Below are 27,856 nucleotides of genomic sequence, written 5' to 3'. Positions count from 1 at the left end.
TTGAATCTGGATTCCCCTATAACTAAAATGCCCATAACTAAGTGATGGGTAGGGCTGGGTCTTAAGGAATTTACATTGTTGTTGAAATGCCCCTTCTTGGAATACACCCTCCAGTTTGTCAGAAAACCCAAGCAACCATGTGGAGAGGTCCATGTGAAGAAGAACCAAGGACCCTGACCCACGACCCATTCTGACCCAGCCCCCAGCCAGCACCAACTGCCAACCATGTGAGGCCACTTTGGAATTTCCAGCTGTGCCAGTGCCCCAGCTGACACCATGTGGAGCAGCACAGCCCAGGAAACAATTGTGATAAAGTGTTAGTTTTAAGACATTAAGTTTTGGGGTTGTGTGTTATTCAGCCATAGACAACTGAAATGATTGTCTACCAAGTGCCAGGCACTATTCTATGCCCTTCTGACCTACTAGGGTAAAACAGGAATGTAAACGGACAGGTGCAGACGAGAGTTCTGTGTAAGGACAGAGGAAATGCCACTACCCAGCTGAAGGCAGTCTGCAGAGAGAAGCAGAGGGCTGTGTGAGTCTGGGCAGATCGGCATGGGATGGGCAAACTACCAAATCCAGATCCCAACTTATGGCCAGTCAGCACAGCAACTTCCTCCTCCAAGCATCTCCCCGAATGGATTGTTTCACCTGACAAAGGTGAGAGTGGGAAGAGCTGGAGAAGGTTGCCGGGGGTCTGTCTGGCTCTCTAAATCTAGTTCACGTTGGACAATGTTGTCCTGATGGTTTCTGACCTTCTGGAGCTTTCTGATGCAAGAAATGTCCTGATTCTAGGTACCTCTGGACAAGAGATGGTGAGGCTGGTGTTCATGCCTCAGTGGACTCTGCATGTTGCTGAGGGATAGAGCAAGGGTCTGTCCCTTTCCTCACTTCCTGGCCGCAGAAAGGGACAGGTCTGTGACACTAGCCTCCTCTCAATCCTATCTCCTGGCCATTACCTAGACGCATGGAGGAAACATCTCCATTTCCCCTCCCCTCATTTTTCTGGTGGGGGCCAATCTGACCCGTCCTCACTCATTGGCCAGGCATTTTCCTCTTAGGCATACATAGGCTGTTATCGAGTCAGCTTCATCCGCACCAACTTCCTGGTGAACAACTCCTGACTGTTGTGTTCTAAAATAACAATAGCTCTTCCCTTCTCCCCTTCCCACATTAGCAAGACAATCATAAACATTCACTTAACAGGTATTTTTACAAATATTCATTCTATGCCAACTATGTCCCGGTTCAGTTCTAGGAACTGAGGATACAGCGTGAACATGGAAGTTCCTGCACTCACGGAGCTGCTCTGCTGAGGGGGAGAGGCAACAATAAATAAACGTCTAATGTTGGGTAGTGATATCTGCTCTAAAAGAAAATCAAGCTGCTTAAGCAGATTTGGGTGGGGGACTTTCTACAAGGTGGTCTAAGAGGACCTCTTGAGTGATCGGGAGTGACACATGGGGGAAGAGTATTTCAGGCTAAGGGAACAGCCAAAGGCCCTGAGGCAAGAAGAAATGGGGCAAGTTCAAGGACCGGCAATTAGGCTAGTGTGGCTAAAGCAGGCGGAGTGATAAAGGCAGGGAGGAGAAATAAGAACCAGAACTTTCTTCTGAATAAAATGGCAGGATGTGATTTACGCTGACAAAGACCTTCCTGGATGCTGTTTGGAGAACAGACTGGGGAGGGGCATGGAGGAGGTAGAAGCAGGGTGACCTGTTAGGAGGCTACTATGTAACCCAGGCCAAGATGATGGTGGTGGCTTGGTTTGGAGATGGTTAAAACAGAGTTAGTAAGTGAAGTTAGAAGTCTTACGACTTGGAGGTAGCACTGACAAGACTTGCTGAGGGCTTGGAAATGGCACTTAAGAGTAAGAGAGGCACACTGATGACACCTTTTAGGTTTGGGGCTCGGGGAACGGGGTGAACAACGGTACCATTCTCTGAGGTAGGTAAGAGTGGGAGTGGAGTGTAGGTAGTAAGTTGTTGGGGGCAAGACGTGCTGAGTTTGAGATGCCAGTATGATAGGCAGTTGAATATTAGTCTGGGGGATCTTGGCTAGAGACAGAAACTTTGTAGTCATCAGCATCCAGACATTACAAATCAACCCTAAGGAGTACAGACAGAAAAGAGCATCGTGGACATGGCCTGGGGCCTTCCACCAGGGGACGAGGAGGAGAAGCCCATCAGAGAGACAGGCGTGCCAGTGGAGTGAGGAAGACCAGGAAAGTCAGGTGTTCCGGGAGCCGCGTGCAGAAAGTGGATTCTGTAGGATCACAACCAAGGGCCAACTCCTGAGCGTGGGTTTTTTCCACCTGTGAGGTGGAGACAGTAACAGCTCCTTTGCAGGGTAGCTGGAATTGAATGAGATAAAATGTGTGAAGGAGTTAGGCTTGTGTCTGACTGGCATATAATAAACTCTCAATCTCTGTTATTCCCCGCACTGCAGAGTGGCTGTGAGAGCCCTCAGCTTCTCCACCCGCATGTAAGTGATAGCGCCTCCATGAGTCCTCCTCAGGGCTGAGGTTTCCCTGCTCACGTAGGCACTAGGTGGGCCTGAGGAGTGGCCTCTGGGTCAAATGTGAACCCCACAAAACCTCCAGCCCTTACTTGCAAATGAACAAGGACTAAACATGTGGTTTTGTGTGTTTTTTTTAAAGTTTTGGAGCCAGAATTCTGTCCCTGCCTCCCAACAGCTGTGGGATCTTATGCAAGCTTAACCTTCCTGAGCCTTGAACTCTTTTATCTGTAAAATGGGGACAATTCCTCCTTCACGGGATTGGGTCCAGACCTGAGTAGATTGTAAATAAAGCCGGCTGCTCTGCTCCTGCTTGCCTGCGTTGGGAGTTACTGAGGCTCCTCGCTTCGCTCCCAAAGCGCGTATCCTCGTGGGGTGGGATGCACTAGAAGAGGCACCCCTCCCCCCCCCCCCCCCACACACACACACACAACCGAGGCGGGCAGGCCTCAGATCCCGTGGCCTGGGCTAGTCAAGAGAAGCGCACGCACCCACTTTCCTTCCGCAGGGCTCGGGTGAGCCACGTCTGCACGCTGGGCCCACAGCCGTAGCCTAAGGAGGAGGGTTCAGGACTCCCAGGGGAATCCCTCCGCAGCTGTGCCGCCTCCCGCCCGGCCGCAGCCCGCTGCTTGGACGGCCTCTCTGCACCCCGACCCCGCAGGCCCCCCGGCTGGAACGCCGCCGCGGCCCCCAAGCTCCCCAAAACAGTAACCGGCTGGCTCTCTCCTCCGCCCTCTTCTTTGCCACCACGCCGCAGGCCAGGCCCACGTCCCAGCCCCGGAGCACCCCAGGAAGTGGCGGCGCCCCCCGAGGGCGGGTCGGAGGAGGAGGCGCGGCTGCCCGGCGAGCGACGAGGTCCCGCCACCGAGCTCGGGAGGCCGGCGCCTGGGGCTGTCACCGGAGCCCCGAGCCGAACCAGGGCAGCACCCCGCCGGGGGCGCCTCGGGGCTGCCAGCCTCCCCTGCAACCGGCTCCGCCCCCCGCCGCCCAACTTCCCCAGTCCCCGCCCCCGGCTCGGCCCCGCCCTCCACCCCGCGCCCCGGAGACCCCGCCTCGCGCTCACCCTGAAAACTCCGGCCCCGGCCCCCCCCCCGGCGGCCCCGCCCCGCCCCCGCCCGCGCCTCGGGCGCCCTGCTCCGCGCTCGGCGGCCGGGCGGGCGCGAGTCTCGGCGTCCGCTGTGTGCTCGCCGGCGCTCGCTCCCGCCTCCCTCCGCCCCTCCCCCAACTCCCGTGGTCTGGCAGCGCCTGGCCGGCGGCCCGCGGGCGGGCCGCCCTACCCGTTGGAGCCCACCCGCCTCTTAAGGCGGCGGCGGGAAGATGAGGTTCCGGGAGCCGCTCCTGGGCGGCAGCGCCGCGATGCCGGGCGCGTCCCTGCAGCGGGCCTGCCGCCTGCTCGTGGCCGTCTGCGCGCTGCACCTCGGCGTCACTCTCGTCTATTACCTAAGCGGCCGCGACCTGAGCCGCCTGCCCTATCTGGTCGGGGTGCCCCCGCCGCTGCAAGCCGGCTCGAACGGCGCCGCCGCCCTCGGGCAGCCCTCCGGGGAGCTGCGGCCGCGAGGGGCAGCGCCGCCGCCTTCGCCCGTGGACGCCACTGCCCAGCCGCGTCGGGGTAGCGATTCCAGCCCCGACGTGGGTTCTCTCCCCGGCCTCGCGAGCAACTTGACTTCGGCCCCCGGGTCCCCCGTCACAGCACGGCCGCTGCCCGCCTGCCCCGAGGAGTCCCCGCGGCTCGGTAAGGACCCGGGTGGGCGCCAGTCCGAGGACCGGGACTCCCCCGGATTTCCCCGACCGGCCCCCTCCCCCCCTGTCCCGGACGCGTGCCCACGCCCTCCTCCTGGACAGCCAGCCTACCTATTCCGGATCAGTCCCTCATCTCCAAAGAGGTTCCGGGCTGGAGGGGGGTGAGAGGTGGGGAGGGGAGTCCCTTTGCATTCAGGGTGGAAGCCGGGGCGGGGGGCTGGATGGGGGAGCCGCAGGGCCCTCTGGCCCCAGAACCAGAGAGAAGGCCTTGGAGACCTCCCTGCTCTGGCCCAAGCCTCAAGAAGTTTTAAATTTTGACTGCTTAGGGCTTGGAACAGCCTTCGCCCTGCTAACTCTGGTTGGGACCACACGGCAGCTCAGGGTAACCCACTCCGGTTTGGGGGGACAGTGAGCTGATCTTCCAGTTCCCTTGTCTGCCTCAGAACCACTCTCAACTTGAGTGGGGTTAACCTCTTTTCCTGAGCATTCACGCCAAGTGACTTTCCCCTAAACTTCTGGTTCCTCGCCTGTTTAATGGGGATAATAAATGGTACCTGTTTCCGGAAGTCGTTTTGGAGGATTAGCTAAAGCAGTGTAAACAAAGGTTTGTATTAATGAGGGTGAACCCTCAGTAAATTGTCACCATTGTGTTCAGGATCCTTCTCCCCTGCTTCTTGCCCTTTGTAGGTTCCCCAAACCTCCATGAGGTAGGTCCTTCCAGGGGCGGGTGGTCGTTTGTGGGAGTGGACAGGTGAGCCCCGGAGGCTGGAGGGCTGATCCCTAACCAGCTGTCCCTTTCCCGGAGCAGCCTGGAGCAGCCTGGAGTCGCGTGAACCTTAATCACCAGCGCCTCTCTTTTCAACTGGACTGGGAGCGGCCACAGGTTTGCTTCCAAGATGACCCGACAGGTGGCTGCTCATTTCTAATGCCAGGGCTGAGGGAATGCTGTTCCCGGTGAGGGGCCCTGGCAGGCCGGCAGGCGTCCTTGCCAGTAGGAACTCACACTTTTCCGCAGAATCCTGGCAGAGCAGGCCTCTTACAGGCTCTTGCTCAATTTCTCCAATAATTACTTCAACATTTTTATATCCACTTGGGGAGGCAGCTCTAGCAATCGGTCAGGCATGAACTGTGGTAATAAGGGGGACTTTTCTTAAAGCAGAAAACGGAGTTCTTTTGGACTTGATGATGGTCTCTGGGAAGCAGAACTGGTCCCATAGCATGAAGTCGAGTCTTCGCCCGCTGCTAAGTGCATGAGATACAGTCCCTCCGAGTCTCTCGTGTATAAGATGGGGTTGTCTATGTTTAACGCACTAGGTTATTTTTAGAACGAAACGAGGTTGTGTATGTTAAGTATGTGACAACTAGGACTTGGGACTTGAGGTTTTATTTCTCAGGCTCCCATGGAGAGTTGGAGAAAAGAAGGAAGAAAGAGTGAGTCCCCTTACTCCAGAGAGGCCAGTGTCCCCCGTCACAGCACTGTCGCTCGGTCCTTTCGTTTTTGTAATAGTTGCCTGGACTTTAAAGCAGAAAGAAAGAGAAATGAATTAGCAAATGGAAGTACCCCAGAGTTCATTCGATTGATGTTTGAAGTGTAGGGCCTTCCAGATGAATCAGGAGAGGCTGTGGTAACTCACTCTGCATTGTTTTATAATAGCATTCCTAGTAATTGGTGAGGAGTTATTGGCCTCTCTGAGTTAACTCCGAATTGGTGGCTGGAAGGGACTTTCTGAGAGAGAAGCTTTTGGAGGGCGAGGAGAGAGGCCCTGGGTCTTCTCCAGCTTGGCTGTCTATGTGACGGCCATGGGACCCTGGTATTTAGGCGGCTTGTTGAGGCAGCCCCGGAAAGTGGAGGCGGAGGGTTTTTCTCCATTTTAATTGAGCCCTTAGGTTTGAGTGGTTGGGTGCAGCTCTCTGAGGGGAAGTTCCTGGCAGGGAGGGAGCCTTAAGAGAGCTGAAAGATTTCCTGGGAGGGAGTGTGTGTGTGTGTGTGTGTGTGTGTGTGTGTGTGTGTGTTGCGGGGTGGGATGGCCCATCTGTTCAGCTGGGCAGGTGTCTACCAAAGCCCTTGTGGGGTGGTTTTGAGGTTGGTGGGAGAAAGCATCCCTGGGGTTTAGAGCTGTGGCCTTTTCACTACTTGCATTTCCTTTCTACAACGTGGCTCTGCTTTCTGGTGTCCAGGGGTCTGGAGCAGATGCTTCGATCCCTCCCGGCTGGTAGGTGGTGGGTAACTGCCGTGCCCTTCCATGGGGGAGCCATGCTGGGCTGTCGATGCGTCACTGTTAGGTCCGTTGTGGGTTGCCAGAGCTTTGAGCTTGACTTCAGATAGACTTGGTTTGCGTCCCGTCTCTGTCTACACTATCTGTGTAACATAGGGTAGGAGTATAGTATTTGGAGCCATAGTAGGCCCTGCCTCTGGCACCCCCAGGAGCTAGTAGTGTGAGGCTCCTGAGTTCTCACAGGGTGATCTGGCCTGTGGGTCGTGGCCTCCCGCCCACCTGAGGGCGGAGCAGCATACACTCCGCTGAACTGTGGTGGTAAGGCCCCTTTCCTGGCTGCCTGGGTGTTTGCCTTCAATATAGTCAGCCTGGGAGGGGCAGAGACCTTGCGTTGTTATCTCTGCTCAGGTTTGGCGGCAGCTCAATGTGGCGCTGGCACTGCCATCCCAGAGAGGGGCTGGGTAGGGAGGGGGCAGTACCCTCAGGTTGGACTGGTTAGGGGAGGTAGGGCTGACCTGAGGACTGCACTGGGGCCTGGGACTTTTGGCACAGACCCCTCAAGGGTACGTGGGGGCAGTGGGTGGTGGTGAGTATGAGACTGCTTAAACACAGCGGCAGGCCCCTCTTGCCCAGCTGTGCCATGAGGAAGTCTCTGACCTACAGGTGGGCACCTGGGCCGGCAAATAGCAGCCGCAGGTAGCCAGGGCTCTGGGAGCCCTTTGTTCCTAAACCAGTTTCCCTGGCTTTTGTGGGGGCTGTCAGCCGGGCCTCTGCCTCAGTTTGCGCCCACGGGAAGACAAAGCATTTGTCTTCTGCAGAGCTCTCAGCTCTCAGGTGTTTCTCTGCCAGTGTGCCATCCTCGCCCCCCGCCTCTCCCTCATATGCACACATGTGGACACAAGCCCAGGACAGTGTGTACTTTGAGGACATCTGTCTTGGCCTCTGCTGGGGCAAGGGCTCTCTCCCCACTTTGGGGGTTGAGTCTTGGGACCTCATCACCTTCCAGTTTGGGGTGGAGCCTCATCCTAAGGGTTCGGGGAGGCACAAGGAGCCTCCCTTGTGTCCAGATCTTTACGTTTTGGGAGGTTATGTAACTAGTTTTGTAAGCCAGTATTGTCCTGTTGCTTTTCTGAGGAAAAACATTTATTGACATACACACAGACATGCCTTCTAGTCCAACAAGCTGCGATTGAGAAATACCCTCCCTGGCTGTCCGGCTTCCTGATGGGGGCAGGAGTGATTCCCGCCTGCTGCGATTCCTCCCAGGCTCTGAGCAAGTGTGGGAGCCTTCGCCCGATGAACCAGGTGGAGACTCCCTGGGGCACAGGGATCAAGAGCCCGATGTAGGATGGGACTCGAACCGCAGTGCCTTGGAAACACAGCATCCCAGGACGGGGCTCTCTGGTCCCCTGGCCCCCAGCCCTCATTGTGCTAGAGGGGAGTGGCCTGCCCAGGCTGGAACCCAGTCTCCTGCTTCCCCCACCCAGTGCGCTTTTCTCTTTCTTAGTTTATTTTTTATTTTGAGAGTGTGTTTATTGAAAGCTGGGGACAGCGAAACAAAAGAAGGGTGGAAGGCTTAGGGTATAGAAGAAGCAAGAGGGGAGAGAGCCTAGGTGGTCCTCTGCCTTGCCTCTCCAGAAACACGCTAAAGAAATGTGCCATGCGGGGCTGCTTTCGCTCACCGAAAAGTCAGAGAGAAAAGGGGGTCTTGGCGACAGATTCGCGGGGTAAGCCTGGGATGAGCTGCCGCTCCCCAGTGCTCTCGTGTGGACCCTTAAGAGTTTCGGAGAGAAAAGTAAACATACACGCCTGAGAGGGAAGGAAGGCGTGGGCATGCTCCCGAGAGAGCCTGCCCCTGATCTTCCTTGAGGTTATTGCTCAGTAGGTACCCAGTGCAGAGGCTCTGGGCAGCCTGATGTGGCATAGAGACCCTGGGAAGAGCTTGTGAGGTGTGTTTTTGGGTCCCTTTGTAAGATTTTACAGGATGGCAACTTGCCTGGATGTCCTTGCTGGCTGAAGCATCTGGTAACTTTATTCATTAAATTCCAACAGTATGCCTGCCCTGTGCTGGGCACCAAAGCTAGAAAGAGGAAGATGACAGTCTTTAGGAACTCACAGTTTAGGCAGAGGAGGCACAATTAAACTGTGCTGACGACATTGAAGGACACGTGTGTGTGTGTGTGTGTGTGTGTGTGTGTGTGTGTGTGTTTAGTCTCTCCCTTGCCTTAGCTACCCTCCTTTCCTTCTTTTCTTCCTTATTTCTTTCTCTTATTCAGACATCCAGAGTTGCAATCAAGGTTCTTCAGTCCTGGTTTTATTTGATTGTGTGAAAAAAAATGTCCCTCTGAAGCCTCATATTAGCTCTGCTGGGTAATCTTTAACTTGCTGCTTTATAATGACTGTGATGAGACATGAGCAGGCAATCTTACAAAGGGCTGGGTGTTACGGTCTTTGGGTAACAAGCAGGGTAGGGATTCCCAGCCTGGGAATTCGCTAATTTATGGGTTGTGAATGGCCAGACAGTTAATGCCAAGGCAGCCCCAACCCTTCCATTGGGTTCTGCCCTAGGGGCCTGCCAGACTTTGGGGGCTCAGCTGGGTTCTGGGGGTGTGTGGGATGAGCCCAGTCATCCTGTGGTCAAGTCAAACCTGGTGATTTCTCCAGCCGCTTACCCAGGGCCTCCTCCCCGTTGTTCCCTGCCTGTTCCGCAAGAAGCAGAGACTGGAATTCTGCTTGAATCCACATCCACCTGGAAATTCTAGTTTTTCTTATCCTGTTAAGCACCAATACAGCTGTCCTCGGACAAATGGTCCACCCTCTCTGCCTAAATCCCTTGAGGCCTGGCACTATGGCTGTTTTCCATTCGCCTCTGGCGCTGCCCACTGTTGTCTCGGGACAGTGAGGTCACTGTGAAGCCTCGCCGGCCAGACCCTGGCTCCCTCGGGAGTGAACAAGGCATGGGATGGGATTCTGTGACCACCACAGGGCCCCTCCTGCCCCTGAACTTGCTGAGGGGTCCTGGGAACCAGACTGCGGCTGTGCTTGTCAAGGCCTCGGTTGTGGGGGCCTCTGTGTTTACCGGGGCCCACGCAGGTCACCAGCTTGGGGAGAGATCTCAAATCCTGTTCTAAAGGTCAGAGCTCTTCGGGCTGGCAGGTTGTGGTGGCTTGGGGGTCGGGGACAGGGTCTGGCAGGGAGCTGGTTATGGGTGAACGTGGCCTAAAGGGATTTGTCCTTAGAAGGCAGAAGGGCTGACTCACACCCTCAGTGTTTCAGGTTCTGCTTTCCAGCCTGGCCCCAGCCGGCTCCCTTCCTGCACCAATGAAGGCCAGTGGCTATATAATTGGCTCTTGCTGAGTTGTTTGGCAGTGATTTTAATCTCGGGTCTGGGTGTGTGAGGTAGCTGCTTCTCTATCCCCAGCCGCCTCTCCAAAGCCCCTCGCCAAGCCCAGAGAGAGGAGGGAGGAGGATTTGCCTCACTGGGAGGCTAGGGCTGTAGTTCTTGGCTTGTTCCTGTTTTTTGGTTTTGTTTTGTTTTTGTTTTTGTTCTTCTTTAGGAGCCGATAATCTCTTTGTGTGAGATTTTACACAAAAAGCTCATTACTTTTTTTGTAAAAAGTAATGCAGGCTCATTGAAAATAATTGGAAAAGTTAGGAGGTAAAAAAGCATACCTGTATTCCTGTCACCCAGACAAAATACATTGGCATGTTTTCTGCTAGTCTTTTTTCCTTGTACATGTTTAAGAATATAGATGCTATCTTTATTTGAAGGACAGATAGATTAGTATAGGTAGAGATAGCTTGGTGCCTAGTATTTTTCATTTAAGATCCTATCACAAGCTTGGTTGTACACCTTTAAAAGTCACAAAGGCCATATTATTCTGTCAGCTGAATATGTATAACTTTCATCATTCAACAGCTGTTGAACACACACACACACACACACACACACACACAGTTTTGAGGTTCTTTTTTTTGTGGTCTTGTGAGGCTTGTGCATAAAACTTTATGTACTTTTTCGATTGTTTCCATAGTAGAGTTTTCTAAAAGAAGGAAATGAAGGAGTGGGTGCTTTTTGAGTAGGGCTAGGTTTTTAAGCCAGTTTTACTAAAGGATAGGCCCAACGAAAATTACATGTTTGCTTATTGCAGGCAGATGAGTATTGTCTATTGCAGAATGAAGGCTGTGTCTAGAATTTTGATAAAAAAGGAAACTAGGTGCAGGAAGTGCTTGGGGCAGGGGAAAGGGCCAGGTTGCAGGCCAGGCTCTTGGGATAAAGCTGAGCAGAAGTCTGCTGTCAATAGAAGTGGGGGTGGGGGGGTGGGGGAGGGGGAGACGCGGGGGTTGATGCCCCATGAGTCAGCTTTCTAAGTAACTTTTCCATTTGTCTCCTTGGCTAGGCTAGGCTGATGTGGACTGGGGCACTGGGGCTGTAGTGCTGGGTGAACAACCAGCTAGCTAACCCAGTGCTGTTGGCATGACCGACTTGACTATTTCCACAGAAGGTGTGGGAACAAGCTAGCAAATCAGACTCTGAAATACACAGCCAGCTCTCCCACCTCCAGGAGGTCCTGAGATCTGGGGAGGGGTCATGAAGTGAGAAACCTGTAGGTTTCCAGGAATTCCTTTTTGTGGGGGAAAAGCCTCAGAGGCCAGGAGAGTCTGGCATGAAGTAGGTGCTTGTTCGGGTGGGTTAGAGCAATTCAGGTCGATGTACCAGGCTCTTCCCCAGGTGTCTGTTTTGAGGTTATTCTACTTTGAGTGTCTTCACTGGAGCTCACATCTCCTCTTCTGAGGGACACTTTGGGTTTGGGAATCTGCCAGGGGTCATTTGGCACAGAGCCTGGGGATCAGGGGGAGGCTGCAGTGAGGGAAGGGGCAGGATTATGTCATACCAGCATGACCAGTACTGTATGAGATCTGGCTGCTTCCTGCCCCACCACTTGGGTCATAGGGAGGGGCCCTGGCAGGGGGGTTCAATCATTGCCTGGCTCTGTGACAGGGTACATTCTAAAAATGCCTTAAAAATTTTTCTTTAAACGTTTCTTCCTGTTTTGCATAACGTCCTTTTGCCATTGACATCCTGTAACTGCAGAGTCGTCGGGGCGTTCTAGGAGCCACCAACTTAAAAAAACAGGAAAGGACCCGGAGGCCAAGGTGCACTAAGGAAACTGGTATTTGCATTGTAGGAGGTATTAGGTAGTTCCTGGCATTCACATGAGCTTTTCAGGCTGCTTGGGCAGGGTCTCTGCCTTGTCCAGTAGGTAGATTTGAGTCCCTCATCCCAAAATTAAGAGGGACCCCAAGGAAGAGGATGAGTGGGGACTCATTTGTTCATTCAGCAAACTTGTATCGGTAACTATACTATATGAAGCATGGGAGTTAGATGTAAACAGGAGCTGACCCCCATTCTCTGGAATCCCCTCAGCAGTGGACAGACTCTGGCAAGACCGTGGTTAGAGAGAGGAGAGAGGGAGCATGGTGATCCCAGGGCCAGAGTCAGAATGCTGGGCCCCTCTCCCTGCCTCAGGCTGTTTGAACAGTCTCCCTGGTTGGGAGGGGCAGGGTTCTACTGCTGGGCACAGCCTGTAATTTCCTGTAGTTGCTGCACGTGAGAACTAGTCATAGCTGAAGCTCGGCTGTTGCGTTCAGCCACCAGCAGGGTAGGAGAAGACAGGAAGTAGAGGCAGAGTGAACAAAAGATGGTAAAAGAGGGAGCTGGTGTAGTTGGGACCATGCTGGGCAAGGGAAGGCTGAGGATAGCTTAGACTGAGGGACGGAAGGGAGGAAGGTGACGGGAAGGGGAGGTACAGAAGGAGGGGTTTCGTGGTCTGCAGAGGGTAGGAGCAAGCCTTGAAAGCCACTGGCGTGAGGATTCTGAGTTCTGGTTCTTCTAACTTGCTAGGTCATTTTGGGCAAGTCCCAGTTTCTCTTCCTCCTCGGGTCTAGGTTGGTGAGGGGAGAAACCCTGGTTATATCTGCAGCATGAAAGGCTTCTGGCAGCCACTACCCATTTCAAGAGCTCTTGTAGTGAGGCTTCTGGGGAGGATTTTGTCGCCCCTGACGAACAGGCATACCGATTTTAGTTGACGGATGACCTCTGAAATGTCATGGGGAATGTTTCTTCCCGTCTCTCTGGCTAGCCATGTGATATGGGAAAGATATTGTCCTCTCTGCGCTCACCTGTAGATGTGAAGTTTAGGTAATAGGCATAGAAGGGCCTGACACAGTGCCAATCTATGTTACCTATTATTGGTAGTACTGATAGTTCTTATTTGTGAAGATTTTGGCGTTTGCTTTGTAGGATTTCTTCCTTTCTCTCTCTTTTTTTTTAATTGAAACTGTCATTATATTAAATGTTTAAAAGCATAATTCTTCTATCTACCATTGTAACAAAACATGTGCCTCACACTGTAGCAAAACTCAATTTTCCTTCCAAATGTATACCGACTATACTCTGTTGCAATTATAGCGTGAAACTATTTTGCCTTCTGTTTTCATTCGGCTGTTACGTTGTTTATAATTATCCTAATTACCTTATATAGCAGCTCTCTAATATTCTTTTAGATGTTCTCTCAGCATCCAACATTCCAGTTTTCACCATCATAGATAATCTTGAACATTTTTGCTGTGTGCCGCTCATTGCTTCAAGTTGAATTATTTCCTTGGGATAAATAGCTAGAGAGGAATTTCTAGGCCAGAGGATATTGCTACTTTGTTTCCCAGGCCCTAAATTTTAAATTCCTGGGCCAGGGATATTGGCTTTTAAGGAGTGTGGATTCCGGGAGTCAGGTCTGTCTGGAGTCTCACACTTACACTCCCAGCCCTTGGGCCTTGTGTGTGTGTTAAGGTCCCTGGGTAGGGCCTGCAGACACTCTGGATTTGAAGCTTTTTCTTTAAGCCTTTGCCTCTGGTTCCTGCTGAGGTTTCTCAGCATGCAAAAAGCCTTACTGGTGGCTCTTTCAATGCCTTTGCCAACTAGTTCATTTACACAAGACAAGAACTTTTCATTTTCCCTTTATTTATGGAGCCAAACCTATAGAATGAGGGCAGACCCATTTAAAAGTCTGACTTTAAAATGGTGTTGATCTAAAACTTTGCAGATTGGTGGCTAGAAATACTACATTCAGGCATCCATAGAAACTATGTTAGGTTCTGATGGGCTAGCCAGGATGGCTAACCATTTAACCCAAGTGAATGAACTCTGACTTGACGGCCTTGGTTTATGGAATCCAGAAAGGGGCTCAAGCAAAGAAAGATTTTGTAAAGGGGGGGGGGGAGGAGGAGCGGGGGAGGGGGGGTTAAATTGATCAATAGTCCAAGGTCTGCAAATATGAATTGCCAGTTCTGTCCCTACAGCCACCCCCCATGCACATGCCCTTTTTATAGAGAAACAGGAACCTGCTGACTTGCATAAACGGTAGAATGGCTTGAGAACTAGTGATTTTGTTACAGGAGAGGAGAGGAGCTTGTCTTCCCTGGTTGTATGTGGGAGTGGGGTTCTTGGGGGTACTGCTGGGATAAGCATTTCCAGAGGCTCCCAGTGGAGGATGTGATATGGCAGAGAGCTTTATTTCCATGGAATTACACCCCTGGGTTTCCAAAGTCCCATTTACTTTAGTCCAGCCATAGGAGTGTAGCAGGGGTTTCAGTAGAGCAAAAATCAGAGCCAGTGTCCAGAGTTTCCTTTCCATGGTGGAGCCAGGTCCAGTCCAGCATCAGGCTAGCTGTGTTTCCCTGCTGTGGTCCATTGCATGTGGGTGAATGCAAGAGAAACAAGCAAGCACGCCCTAAGCAACCAGAGTCCCAAAGAGAGTGAAATTCTTTGTTTAGGGGATTATGTGTTCCCAAATGTTCTTGTGCGTCTATCTTCCCTTTGTTGGACACCCCCTCCCGTGATCTGCAGGGACTGGCCTGGTATTCCTGGTGGAGCTGCCCAAATGACATGCCTATAATGTCTGGCTTCCCTTTTTGCTCCTTTCCTTTTATTAATAACTAGCGAATTACACGGGTATCAATTTCAGTGACCAGAGGTTTACAAATCCAGCAGGCCGGGTGGATTCAACCTGGGACAGCTGCGTCCTTCGTCTTGTAGCCACTCCATATGTCCCCTCTTCTACGGCATTCCACAGCAGTCAGCTGTGACTTACGGACAGGGTGCTCTCGGGGTCCATTTGGAATCAGGCCAGAGCTGTTGTCCAGCACATTGTTCCTGGGGGACCCAGGGCAAGACTTCCTTCCTGTGTAAAATGGGGAGATACTTCTTACCTCAGAGGGTTGATAAAGGATTGAATGAGATGAGGTTTGTGGCAATACCAGTACTCTGTATTTTGATCAGTGCCGAACCCATCCATCCAGAAGACATCCATTCAACACAGTGGGCTGCAGAGTATAATTTCCTCCCAAAGCAGAGAATGTGTGTGTGTGTGTGTGTGTGTGTGTGTGTGTGTGTGTGTGTGTGTGTGTGTTGTCATCTGCCCTAGGGCAGAGTTAACGGAGAAGGAAAGGTGAGGCTGTAGCCATAGGTTAGGGACAGGATTTAGCATGAAACCAGGGTTAGTGGAGACTGTGGCCTGGCTTATACATGAACATGCATACCTGCCCCAGGCCACAGGGAGAAGGCCTCCCATTTTGTTGAACCCACAATGCTGGGAACTTGGAGTATGTGTTGCCATGTGTCAGTCGGGCCAGGATTCTGTGGTGACCCGTAGTCTTCCCTTCTCCAGGTGGACCTTGTGTGTGTGTCTTGGGGAGATACCATCATAGCTGAGCGGTAAGGGGGAGGAGCTGGAAGGAGCATTGGATATTTGGTGGAATCTCAGGAAGTGAGAAGGGATGTTAAAAAATGGAGACTGGATGTAAATGGGCTTAAGCTGGGGTGCCCAGTGGGCTGTGTGCTGTTAGAAAAACTTAGGCCTAGGCTAAGTAGACAGCCTGTCTTTGCTTAGGAGCTGCTGTTGGAAGTCAGGATGGCAAGCCTTTCAGTCCAGCTCTGGGGCCAACCTACAGAGTAACCTGAGAGAAATCTTCTCACTAAGGCCTCGGTTTACCCATCCATAAAATGAGATGAGGGGTTGGCTTGGATGCTCTCTGGAGTCCCTGCCTGCCTGGGAATTCTGATGTAGCCATGCACTCTACATGGCTTTGCTGCAGGACGGTAGAGTGATGTCCCCTTGAGGGCCGGTCATGTAGAACTGGGGTGATTCTCAATGGGTCCTGGGAGCCAGGAGTGAGTCTTACTGGACAAATCCACACCCACCTGATCCTCTAGCAATTTCAGTGTCTAGGCACAAAACCAAAACTTGGGATGAATGAGTAAGTTGGTCGGTTTGAAAACCCAGTCAGTGGGAGCCACTGTGAGTCTAGGGCCCTAGGCTCCAGCATCCACCAGTCAGCCACGCTCACAACAGATGGTGCTAATGCAGCACTGGCCAGGCAGGGGGCAAGTTCTTCATATGTATTCCTTTCATTCACTCTCACAGCAGCTCTTTTTCTTGCCTAATTGTCTTGGTTAGAACTTTTAGCACAATGAAGATAAGAGAGGACATCCTTTTCTTGTTCTTGATCTTAGGGGGAAAATATTCTGTCTTTCGCTATTAAGTATAATGATAGCAGTGGGATTTTTATAGCAGTGTGCATACCCGATGTTCCTCTTTATCAGGCGAAGAAAGATTCTAGTTGAGTGTTTTTTATCATGAATAGGTGATGTGTTTTGTCAAATGCTTTTCTGTGGGCCCACCACTGAACCACACCAGCAGGGCCGATTGATTTTTTTTTTAAAAAGATGTAAGTTAATCTTGAATTCCTGGGATAAGTCCTACTTGGTCATGGTCTATAATCCTTTTTATATGTTGGATTCAGTTAACTAGTTTTTTGTTGTTGTTGTTGTTAAGAATTATTTATGAGATATTGATCTGTGTGGCTTTTTTTTTTTTTTTCAGCTTTATTGGGGTATAATTGATAGAAAAATGATCTGTAGTCTTTTTCCTCATGATGTCTCTTAACTGATTTTGGTACCAAGGTAATACTGACTCCTAAATGAGGAGGGAAGTGTTCCCCCTTCACATTTAGGGAGAGTTTGTGAAGGATTTGTATTATTTAACTGTCTAGTAGAATTCACCAGTGAGGTCATCTGGGCCTGGGTTTTTTCTTTGTTGGAAGCTTTTTGATTACCAATTCAATTTTTTTACTTGTTACAGGTCTATGCAGATTTTCTATTTATTCTTGAATCAGTTTGGTAGTTTGTGTCTTTCTAAAAATTTGTCCACTTAGCCTAAGTCATTTAATTTGTTGGCATACATTTGTTGATAGTATTCCCTTAAATTCCTTTTTTTTTTTCTATAAGGTTGGTAGGGATGTTCCCTCTTTCATTCCTGATTTTGGTAATTTCAGTCTTTTTTTATTTTTTAATCCTCTTTCTGGTCAGTCTATGCCAGTGGTCGGCAAACTCATTAGTCAACAGAGCCAAATATCAACAGTACAACGATTGAAATTTCTTTTGAGAGCCAAATTTTTTAAACTTAAACTTCACTTAACGCCACTTCTTCAAAATAGACTCGCCCAGGCCGTGGTATTTTGTGGAAGAGCCACACTCAAGGGGCCAAAGAGCCGCATGTGGCTTGCGAGCCGCAGTTTGCCGACCACGGTTCTAGGGAGTCAGTGAGAAGGCAAAGTAATATTTATTGATATCTAATAGTGTCAAGTACTGTGATAAATATGTTATGTGTTATCTCATTTACCACCTGAAAAGGACATGTTGTTTTATACCTACTCCTTAGAGAAGGAACTTGGAGGGAGCTGGCTACATTTAACGTGGTCCTGATACTCCAGAGGTATTGCCGGGAGTGCACGGTTGGCAAACTGCCCAGATGGCCCATCGAGCAGCAGGCTCTCCGCAGCCCAAAGCCTGGTTCTAGATGTAGAGAGAAGAGGATGTACTTGTCACCAGCATTTCTGGTCCAGAAATCCAGTCTGGCCTCCAGGATATCGGAGGAGCAACTTAGTAATAAAACTCCCAGGAGGCTTATTTACCTGCTGGGACGCTAAACTTCTGATTTACTGGGAAGATTAGAACTGTTGTCAAGTGCCTTAGAGTTCTCTGGGAGGGAAGGCAGTTAGTCCACAGCCAGGGAGTCAGAAGTCAGAGCAGGGAAGTGAGTCCTTTAATGGGGGGTGGTGTCAGGCTGATGGATCTGACCCCACAGGATTGCAAACCTGCTCAGGGACCTTGGTTTGTCTAGAGGCCAGGGCTCCTGTCTCCCTGTACAGTGCGGAAGGATGCATCCAGCCCCATCCTCCACCGCTCCCCTGTTTATTTCCTTCGCTGCTTTCTTCCTGCTTTCCTTTCTCTCCGTGCAGCCATCAAACTGTTTCATGCCCGTTATTATCATGGACTTCCTTTTATCCTCATTCCCACTTCCATTTCTCCACCCCACCTCCGGCAACCATTCTAATGCGTTTAATGTGTGACTGTTTTTGTTCTTGCCAAATGGGAGCTGCTGTTTTACATATACTGTATTCATTTTTTAACACATTTTTATTGATTTCAGAGAGGAAGGGAGAGGGAGAGAGATAGAAACATCAACGATGAGAGAGAATCATTGATCAGCTGCCTCCTGCATTGTCCCCTACTGGGGATCGAGCCTGCCACCCGGGCATATGCCCTGACCGGGAATCGAACCGTGACCTCCTGGTTCATAGGTTGAAGCTCAACCACTGATCCACGCCGGCCAGGCTATATTCATTTTATAATTTTATTTTTTAGATGAGCATATAGTAAAATTATTTTTTGGTGTATAGGTCTATATAACACAAGTATATATTTGTATGGCCACCACCACAATCAGGATACAGAACTTCGCTGTCACTGCAAAAATCCCCCATCTAGTCCCATTCTTCTCCAGCCCTTCACCCCTGGCGACTCCTGATCTGTTCTCCAGTACTATCTTGTCTTTTTGAGAATGTCATATAAACAGGTCATACAGTATACGTACATGTATTTTTAACTTATGTAAAGAGTATTCTTTTGTAGCTCATTCTGATTCTAATTTATTTCACTCAGCTGTTTAAAAAGATTTTTAATTAATTTTTTTTTTTAAGAGAGGGAGGAAGGGAGGAAGAGGGAACCATCGTTGTGAAAGAGCATGCTCAGTTGCCTCCCTTACACACCCCAAGCGATCGAACCCGCGACCTTCTGGTGCACAGAACGATGTTCCAACCAACTGAGTCACACTGGCCAGGTTCCTCTCGCTCAGTTCCTAGTTTTTGGTAGAGAACGGTCTTTAGAAACCAAGAACTGGGCTCCAGATGCACACCCTTGTTTTTGAGGTCCATTCACATCGCTGTGTGTGGCCCCAGTGTCCATGGTGTTCATCCCAGGTTTCTTTCTCCCTTCCTTCATGACAGACTCCCCCACCAATTCACAAATACCTCTGTAAGGAACAGCCAGGGCAAGCAGTGGCACAGGGATTTGAACCCTGGCCTGTGACCTTTTCCTACCATGCTGCTGCCCATGCAAATGGCATTTGCTTCCTGTAGAACTGTGTGTTGAATTTCTACATCTTTTCTAACAAATAAGCTAAGAAAGTGCAGATCGAAGTGTTCTCCCCCAGCATCCTGAGGAGGGGAAAGTAATCAGAAGAGGAACGGAGGTAAACGTGGCTTCTGCCATCCTCTGCCTGGAGTTCTCAAGTGGCAGGCCCTGGGCTACCTGTTGGTGACTGTCTCCAGGCCGAGCGTGGAGGCCTCAGAGGAGGCGGGATGGGGGGACTGCCGCAGTATGGAGGGGGAATTCTTAAAATAAAAAATACCAGATTGTTGCCCAGTCGGCATGGCTCAGTGGTTGAGTGTTGACCTATGAACCAGGAGGTCATGGTTCGATTCCTGGTCAGGGCACATACCTGGGTTGTGAGCTCGATCCCCAGTGTGGAGTGTGTAGGAAGCAGCCGATCAATGGTTCTCTCTCATCATTGGTGTTTCTATCTCTCTCACTCCTTCTCCCTTCCTCTCTGAAATCAATAAAAATATATTTTTAAAAATACCAGACTGTTATTCTAATCCTTTCTGAGAAGTTCAAATCATTCCTCCCAGAAGTGCTCTAGTTCTAAGAGGAGAGGGGTGCAGCAAGGTCTTCCTGGGCTCACAGAATTTCCAGGCAGTGGCCTCCTGAGCCTTTCCTGGTAGTGATAAGAGGGCAGGCACGCAGTTTCCACACATTCCAGCAGGGAGGTGGAGGGAGGGAGAAGGGCTGGGTGAGGAGGAAATCTATTTTTGGGCCAGGACCAAGCAAAGCAGAAATTCCTCCTGGGACAATTTTCCCCAGTGGACAAACACTGGGAGGCCTGTTTACTGGGCTTTGAAAGCCCATGATCCTCAACACTGTTTCTTGACCTCGGGGCCTTCTAGCTATCTCTGTGGTTGCACTTCAGGTGAAAACCTTTTTGGGGGGAGGTAGAAGAGGGTAAAGGGATAAATGACGATGGAAAGAGACTTGACTTTGGATGGTGAACACATAATACAGTATAAAAATGATGTATTATAGAATTGTACACTTGAAACCTGTCTGCCGACCCCAGTTGGCCCTGATTGAAACTGGGCAAGATGGCCCCGATCACCGGCCAGGCTGAGGGACCCCACCCGTGCATGAATTCGTGTACTGGGCCTCTAGTATAATAATATTAACCAATGTCACTCCAATAAATTCAATAACAATTTTTAAAAAGAAAGCCTTTTTGGGTCACCCCAGGACAGAAGTGTACTGTCATGCCCCTAGTTCTGGGATCTCCAGAGGCTTCTCAGCATTCTCTCCTTGATTCTTCTGCTTTAGAAGTCAGGAATTCGTGACCTTGTGTGTACAGAAATGTGCTTGAGGATGGTTAGGTCAGTGATGCCAAATAAGATTCACTTATATGCCACCTGGGATCAGTTGGTAGCTCCTGGAGCCCTAGGTTGAGAAGGATTGTGAGACAGAATCCCATGGGCACAGTGTAGGGAGAGTAGAGGGGCATGTGTACCTCGATTTGCTGTCCACTCTGTAGATGCATCCACAAATACGAGAACTCTAAAGGATTAATAAGGAGAAGGAAGATAAGGGTGGCTTTTGTTGTTGTTGGGGTGGGGGTGGGGGGAATCCAAGAATGTTCTTGAGGAAATCTGTCAATCTCTGGCCTTCAGTTTCAAACTCTCATGTGTAACATGGGGCTGAAACATAATTCTCAAAGTCCTTCCAGCCCTGGTCTGCCAGGATTCTTCCATGTTTAGTTCAAAGAGGGTCCAGACCAGGCGTCCTCAAACTACGGCCCACGGGCCACATGCGGGTGTTTTTGCCATTTTGTTTTTTTACTTCAAAATAAGATATGTGCAGTGTGCATAGGAATTTGTTCATAGTTTTTTTTTTTTAAATATAGTCCGGCCCTCCAACAGTCTGAGGGACAGTGAACTGGCCCCCTGTTTAAAAAGTTTGAGGACCCCTGGTCCAGACCCTTGAAAGTGATGGAACCTGACCATGGCTTTGCTCCCTTAGGTTAGGCCTTGATACCATTGGTGGCAGGATCCTGGACTGAGTGACCACAAAAGGTTTTTCTGATGATCTCACAATCCACACCAGACTTTGAATTTTGGGATTATTTTCTTAAGGAACAAGTGGTATTTAGTGAAGTGCCCGTTTGATGTGGCAGTGTGAGGTTTAGCTAAGGAAATGCAACGTTTTCATTAGGCTGTCCACTGCCACAAAGTTTTGAATTATAGGCCTAGAACCTGCAGGAAACTTACTTTAACACTAGAGGCCTGGTGCACGAAATTCGTGCACTGGGGTGAGGGGGGGGGTCCCTCATCCCAGCCTGCACCTTCTCGCAGTCCCGGACCCCTCACTCCTTACCACCCGCCTGCTCGCTGCTCCTTACCAGTTTGGCCTACTGCTCCTTAGCGCTGCCTCGGAGGCGGGAGACTCTCCCGCCACTGCTGCTGTGCTCGCCAGGCTGAGCGGTGCTCCCCCTGTGGGAGTGCGCTGACCACCAGGCAGAAGTTCCTGCATTGAGCGTCTGCCCCTGGTGATCAGTGTGCATCATAGCAACCGGTCGTTCTGCCGTTCCGTTGATTTGCATATTAGGCTTTTATTATATAGGATTGAGGGTGGGGAGTGGGCCCATCAATCACAGATCAGGTGCTGTGCCTGGAACCAAAGGCATCTTAAGAACACAGAACGGGGAGTGTTTTTGCCCTTGGTTGCCTTGGTTGTACATGTGTATTAAGACAGTCTAGATTCTCAGACATTAAAGGCAAGATGGTTCCCTGCTCTGTTAGCCCTGCTTCTTAACTTGTAGTTGAACTTGTGCTGTGTGGATAAACACAAGTTTGTGCATGCTGCGCTGCCAGTAACTGTCCCAAGTATACTGGTAAAAAGGAACGGCATGGCATATAACCCCTGCCCTCACAGAGATGAGGGAGCAAGCAGGGTGCTCTCATCCTGCAGGGCTCAATGTTGTGTCAAGGGTATTTTGGGCATCTGGAGCAGGGACTGATTGGCCTGAGGAGCTTGAGGAACTCTAGTGGTTTAGCAAATGTGAAAGGGAGACAAGGAGTCGACGCTGGGTTGGCTCTAGATTAGCAGGGCTTGCTGTGCCGAGCAAGGGAGCAGTGGAATTTGTCTGAGTTGAGCTCACACATTGAAGTTATTGAGTGACTTACACGCAAGGCCGTGACCTGGACTCCCAACTGAGAAGCCCACGTGGCAGGGCTTTAGCTGGGGGAGCCGAGGACAGGCTCACATCTGCTCATCTGCTTACATAACCCTGCTTCCCAGCTCCCAGAGCCAAGAAAACACACAAGCCAGCCCAGCGGGGCCGAGGGCCTGTGGTAGCACACGCCATGCGCCTCACAGCAAGGGAGCCTTGGCTTAGCATGAGGACTGTCACGAAGCTTTCAGCCCTTGGTTTCTTCCCCTCGCCTCTCCCTGAGGCCTCCAGCCGAGGCTCTGAAACCTGGCCCCAGGTCTGCAAGGCTCTGGGCAGAGCTGGTCACTGCCCTCCTGGAGTCTGCGCTCTGTGATTTTCTCACTGGGACAGAGCCGGGGGTGCAGGAGAGGACAGCTCCTGTGGGTGGCAGGAGATGTGCCGGACACTCCCGGAGGCCTCCTGGCTGGTGCTGGACCCAAGGTCTGGGGCTGCCACTGACTGCCAAGTGCTGTCCACTCCCAGGTGAGATCTGCAGGATTCTCAGAGCGGTGCAGGCTTCACAGAGAGAAGGTGGGGAAAGAATTGCCAGATTGGGCAGGGAAGGCAGGGTCTGGGGGTCACTGTGCCTTCAATGTGTTGGAGACAAGATGGGGGTTGTGAGAAGGGTGCAAAGAGGAGTGGGAGAGTGAGAAGAGGCTGTTCAGTGATAAAGCTCTGCATGAGCCCTTGGAGGAGCCAGTGGGGGTGGAGTTCTTCTGGAGCAGGTGGAGTTCTGGTCCCTGCAATTTACGAAGGGGAAACCAGTATCCTGAGTGCAGACGCTACTTGCCCAAAGATAGATCATCCAGCAAAGTCACTGATGGAGCTAAACCAGGGCCCAGGCATCCTCGCTCCTCTCCAGGAAACCTCAGGACCCCCTTTCTGGAACTCCTGAAGGGGCAAAACTAAGACCCGCCTGCAGGTGTCTGCTTCAGGAGGCTGGGCAGACCAAGTGCGGATTCCTGTTTTCTGGGCTGGTTTCCGAAAGTATGAGTAAGTTGGTACGGTGACCGTCCAGATGCCTCTTGGGTTCCTGAAAATGGGGTTATGTTTAGAAGCATCTTGAGAAGCAAAGGTACAGCAGGGCTGGGGCTTTGCAGATGTTGTGGGGCCCTCTGAAGTGAGAAGAGCCCAGTGACAGATCTTTCTCGTGTTTTTCACAAGTGCACTGGGCAGCAGGGCCTCCCAGAAGACTTTGCCCAGCGCCGGGCAGTCAAGCAGTTGAGGCCTGCTGGACCCCGTTGGGAAGGGCTGCCTCTATGACCCGTGAATTGTAGGAGACTCTGAGGACCCTCCTTACCTGCAAGCCCCAAGACTTGTGAAGATGGGAGGTTCCTCTCCCCATTGCCCAACTTGACCAGACAGAGTCACCTAGGCTCTGCCCTAGCTGGTTTGGCTCAGTGGATAGACCATTGGCCTGCAGACTGAAGAGTCCCAGGTTCGTTTCCGGTTAGGGACATGAACCTGGGGTGTGGGAGGCAACCAGTCGATGTGTCTCTGTCACATCAGTGTCTCTCTCTCTCTAGGTCTCTTCCCCTCCTTCCATTCTCTCTAAAAAGCAATGGAAAAGTATCCTTGGGTGAGGATTAACAACAACAAAAACAGGACCGGAATCACCTAGGCTCCTTGTTAATTACCCACCTAAGTCCTTCCCAAGATCTGCCCAGTTCAGGCTCTCCAAGGGAAGGGCCTGAGAGTCCATATTGTTTACAGATTGCCTCAGGTGATTCTGATGATAGGTTTGGAAAAAACTTAGCCCTAGAGTATAAAGCCAATACTCACCTGAGGGCCCCATAGGTTATGGAAGCTGGTCAGCCAGCAGCCCAGTGAGGGACTGATCTGTGAGGCCCCTGCCCCTCCAGAGAGGGAGGTGCATGGCCCAGGGGTCAACAGGGCTTTGGAATCCTGAGTGTCCCCTTCCTTACCCTAGGGGATCTGTGGTAATGAAGAAAGGGAAAGGACAAGGCAAGATTGGGACTCTGCTCTTAAGATTCTGGCCTGTCTCTCCATGCAACGTTTTCCATTAGAGGAAAGAGGGAAGGGCATTTCTGGCAAAGAGAAAAGTGCAGTCATAGGCCTGGTTTATAAGAATGGGGAGGGAGGGAGGTAGAACTGAGACTGAAGGGCCTTGTTGCCAAGCTAAGAGGTTTGGCCTTGCCTTGTCCAAGGCGACACAGCCTTGGAGCCAAGGGAAGTTTTTAGTGGGAAGGTAATGATCAGAGCTGTGTCTCAGGAAAATGAATGGGAACAGGTCCCGGGTCCGGTGGTGATGGAGCTGGGTCAGCCCTGGAGGGAGGGAACGGGAGTGGTGTACTGGAGGTGCAGGGGAGGGGAGAAGGAGAGGAGATGGCGAGTTCGCACCTGTGGACAGGGAGGAGGAGCAAGAGTCACAGCTTCCTTCTCTCCGGCTGTCTCATTTCAGGAGGGTGAGTGATCTCTGGAGACAGGGTGCTCCGAGAGCCACGTACTATTGATAAACAAGGTGACAGAGTGTGCACACTGCTTCTCACTGGCATGTTTCAGGTGAACTTGCTCTGAGTTTGCGGTCAGCGTTCTCACCTCTGTTCCTTTGTGCTTATGACTAGTTTGCTTCACAGGGGAAGCTGGTTCCACTATCTGTTCTCAAACCGCGTCCCCTGATAAAATGATTCTGTGGCCCAGTAAATTTGGGAGATGGTGAGTTAAAGTGAAGAAGGTTTTTTGATTGCACAACTTCTCAGAGCCTTTGGTGTGCGTCCTGGCTTTCCAGAAGCAGGATTTAGTAGGCAGGGTTCCTGCCCTCATTTGACCAGGGGACATGTTCTCTTAAGCATCCTGCTAGGATTAGTGTTTCTTGGAACCCTCTTTGAGAAAGTTTGTCCTACAGAGAATACTGGGGGCCTGGGTTCAAGTCAGGACTCAGTCCCCAATTCCCTGTGTGCCCCTGGGCCAGTCACCTTTCTCCTGCCCTCACCATCTGTGCTGCATGAGGGACAGTCCCCAGGAGCCCTCTCGTAGCGCCACCTGTTTCTGTTTAGGAGACAAGAACTTCCATGTCTGCATCTGGGTCTTGGCCTTGGCCTTTCCCTCTGCTCCTAACTTGCCACTAACTAAAAACCCACCATCCATCCATATCTCATCAGTTTTTTCATCTAAGCCTAAGAGCTCTCCTACTAACTAACTTCTCTCATCTGGAGCCACGTTCTTCTAAGCCAGAACCTTTGTGGTCATCCCTGACTGGATTCCCTCCCTTCTTCATCCATCTCTTACCTCTACTAAGCGTTCTTCTTTGAGGTTCTTTCCAACTGTTTTCTTCTCCTTGCCCCCTCAGTCTCCTCTGGGGTCTCATTTCCTCCAGTTCTTCCCGTCAAGTTTGTTTCATCTGTGCATCAACCCATGAGACATGGGTTACTCATGCCACTCCTTGCTACCTTCTGCTTTCCTCAACACTGACCTCTCCAACACACACACACACACACACACACACACACACACACACACACACACACGTTTCCTCAACTAGGCTAAGTTCGGAGAGAACCTGTCCAAAGCCACACTAACTGGGAGGTGGCAGAGCTATGTCTGAACCTCAGGATTTCTGAGAAAGTGCCTTCTCCTCCGTGCCCTCTGATCCTTGCAGCAGCCTGCCAGGAAGTCAGAGCAGAAATTGCCCCATTTCCACTTTACAGTTGAGAAACATGGTGTCTGAAGGGAGTGTGGCCTGCATAGGCGAGTGCTTCTCAGGGTGACCCGCCATCCAGGTTTGCCCGGTACAACGAGTTTCCTGGGATGGTTGGTCACTCTTGTGCTGGACATGGTACCTAGTGCTGGGCACGAAGGCCTTTTCCATGGCCGCACTGCCTCTCTGGAAGAGCTGTCTCCTGCGGCCTGGCCACCGGGCACCCCCTGTGAAGCAGCGAGTCCCACAGCCTGCTGACTTCTCCTTCCTCCACCCCTTTAGTCGGCCCCATGCTGATCGAGTTCAACGTACCTGTGGACCTGACGCTTCTGGCGAAACAGAACCCCGAGGTGAAGGTGGGTGGTCGCTACGCCCCCAAGGACTGCATCTCTCCTCACAAGGTGGCCATCATCATTCCATTCCGCAACCGGCAGGAACACCTCAAGTACTGGCTGTATTACTTGCACCCAATCCTGCAGCGTCAGCAGTTGGACTACGGCATCTATGTTATCAATCAGGTGAGGTCTGGGAAGGTGGAGCCAGGGAGGAAGTATGTGTGTGTGCACTGTAAATATGAGAGTAAAGAGATGGGCAAGGAAAGGAAGTAATTTCCTTGATATCTGAATTTTACAACTTGATCACTATCACCCTCTTTATTTTAATTAGTGTAAATAGGCGAAACGCCATACAGTGTGCTTGCTTGTTGCTGTAACTCTTTAGGCAAGGAAAATTTCTGGAATGCTTTGTTTGTGTGTTTTGTTTTTTTTGGAAGTACCCTTCCAACAAAATGGAGAGAAAAATAACAACTCTTATTCTCTCCAAATAAAGCAATGACTATTTTCTGTCTCTGGGTAGCTGGGTGTTTTCCTTTTAAAAAAAATAGAAATACCCATTTGGAGTCAGACTTTTAGTTAACGTCACATTTACCCGGTTTAACTGCTGTTTCTGAGGTACTCACAGGAGACAGTGCTCTTAGTTCAGGCCTGAATGCCAGGCCCCAGCAAAAGTTTGGGGAAGTTTTATTTGTGGGCCCCTGAAGATCATGTGGCCTGAACTGAGTCTGAGAAAAGAGATCTTCTCTCTGCGTCTCTGATCCATGTGTGTAATTTGGGTTAAAGAAGCTGTTGGCGGCATGTCAGCCTTCAGCACCATGACCTGGAGAAATCAGATTGATCTGCGAGGCATTATTTTTTTTTCTTTTCTTTTTAAAATTATTTTTATTGATTTCAGAAAGGGAGAGAGAGAGAAACATCAATGATGAGAACGAATCATGGACCGGCTGCCTCCTGCACACCCCACACTGGGGAGTGAGCCCGTCATCTGGGCATTTGCCTTACTGGGAATCGAACCGTGACCTCCTGGTTCATAGGTCAACGCTCAACCACTGAGCCACACCGGCTGAGCAAGAACATTGACATGTTAAAGGAAGAAGGAAGTATAGAAGTATAACTTTGGTATACCAAGTTTATTTTGAATACTTATATTCACCTCTTTAGACTATAACCTTCTAGGTGCAATAATACATCTAACTTATCTGTATACCAAATTTCATTGACATTCATCTGAAGAGACAGAGTATGCCCATTTCTAAAAGGCCGAATGTCCATTTCCAGATAAATTCTGAATCTGCTTGAGGTAGTAAGGTTGTTGGTAGTTGACAGCTTCTATCAAAGTGGAGGGACTTTGTGTGGCTCCCCTTGGACCAAAAGGGAAGCTGAAAACAGCAGTGTGTCCATCAAGCCTTTCTGAGGCCCACTGTGCATAGTCCTGCACCAGTTGCTGCAGAGAGATTCTAAAGAAGTGTAAGGCCCCAGTTCTACCTGTCCCAAAGCTCTTATTCCCCCTTCTGGCAAGTGGACCCTTCCAGAAAACAATCTGTTAACAATCCCAAATAGCACGTGATTGGATGGTGGCCCCCAAATGCTCTGGAAGCTCAGGAAGGAGAGCAGTGGCCGGGAAGAACCAGGATAAAAACTGGGTTCTAAAGGCTGGAGGGAGACATGGTCATCTTAGCT

At 50.8% G+C, this 27,856-nt stretch overlaps 1 protein-coding gene across 1 annotated transcript in view; it reads left to right on the top strand.

Moving 5' to 3' along the window:
- The first annotated feature begins 3,656 nt into the window (after positions 1-3,656).
- Positions 3,657-27,856, top strand: part of B4GALT1 (beta-1,4-galactosyltransferase 1) — a 45,190-nt gene continuing 20,990 nt past the window's right edge. The window contains exons 1-2 of the mRNA XM_008141990.3: positions 3,657-4,249; positions 26,124-26,359. Coding sequence (XP_008140212.2) covers positions 3,835-4,249; positions 26,124-26,359 — 651 coding nt within the window. The 5' untranslated portion in view covers positions 3,657-3,834. The remainder of the gene's footprint in view (positions 4,250-26,123; positions 26,360-27,856) is intronic.

This window comes from Eptesicus fuscus, chromosome 15, assembly GCF_027574615.1.
Source record: "Eptesicus fuscus isolate TK198812 chromosome 15, DD_ASM_mEF_20220401, whole genome shotgun sequence".
NCBI lineage: Eukaryota > Metazoa > Chordata > Mammalia > Chiroptera > Vespertilionidae > Eptesicus > Eptesicus fuscus.
The sequence above is the reverse complement of the archived record's forward strand: the minus strand, read 5'-3'. Positions and strand labels throughout refer to the sequence as shown.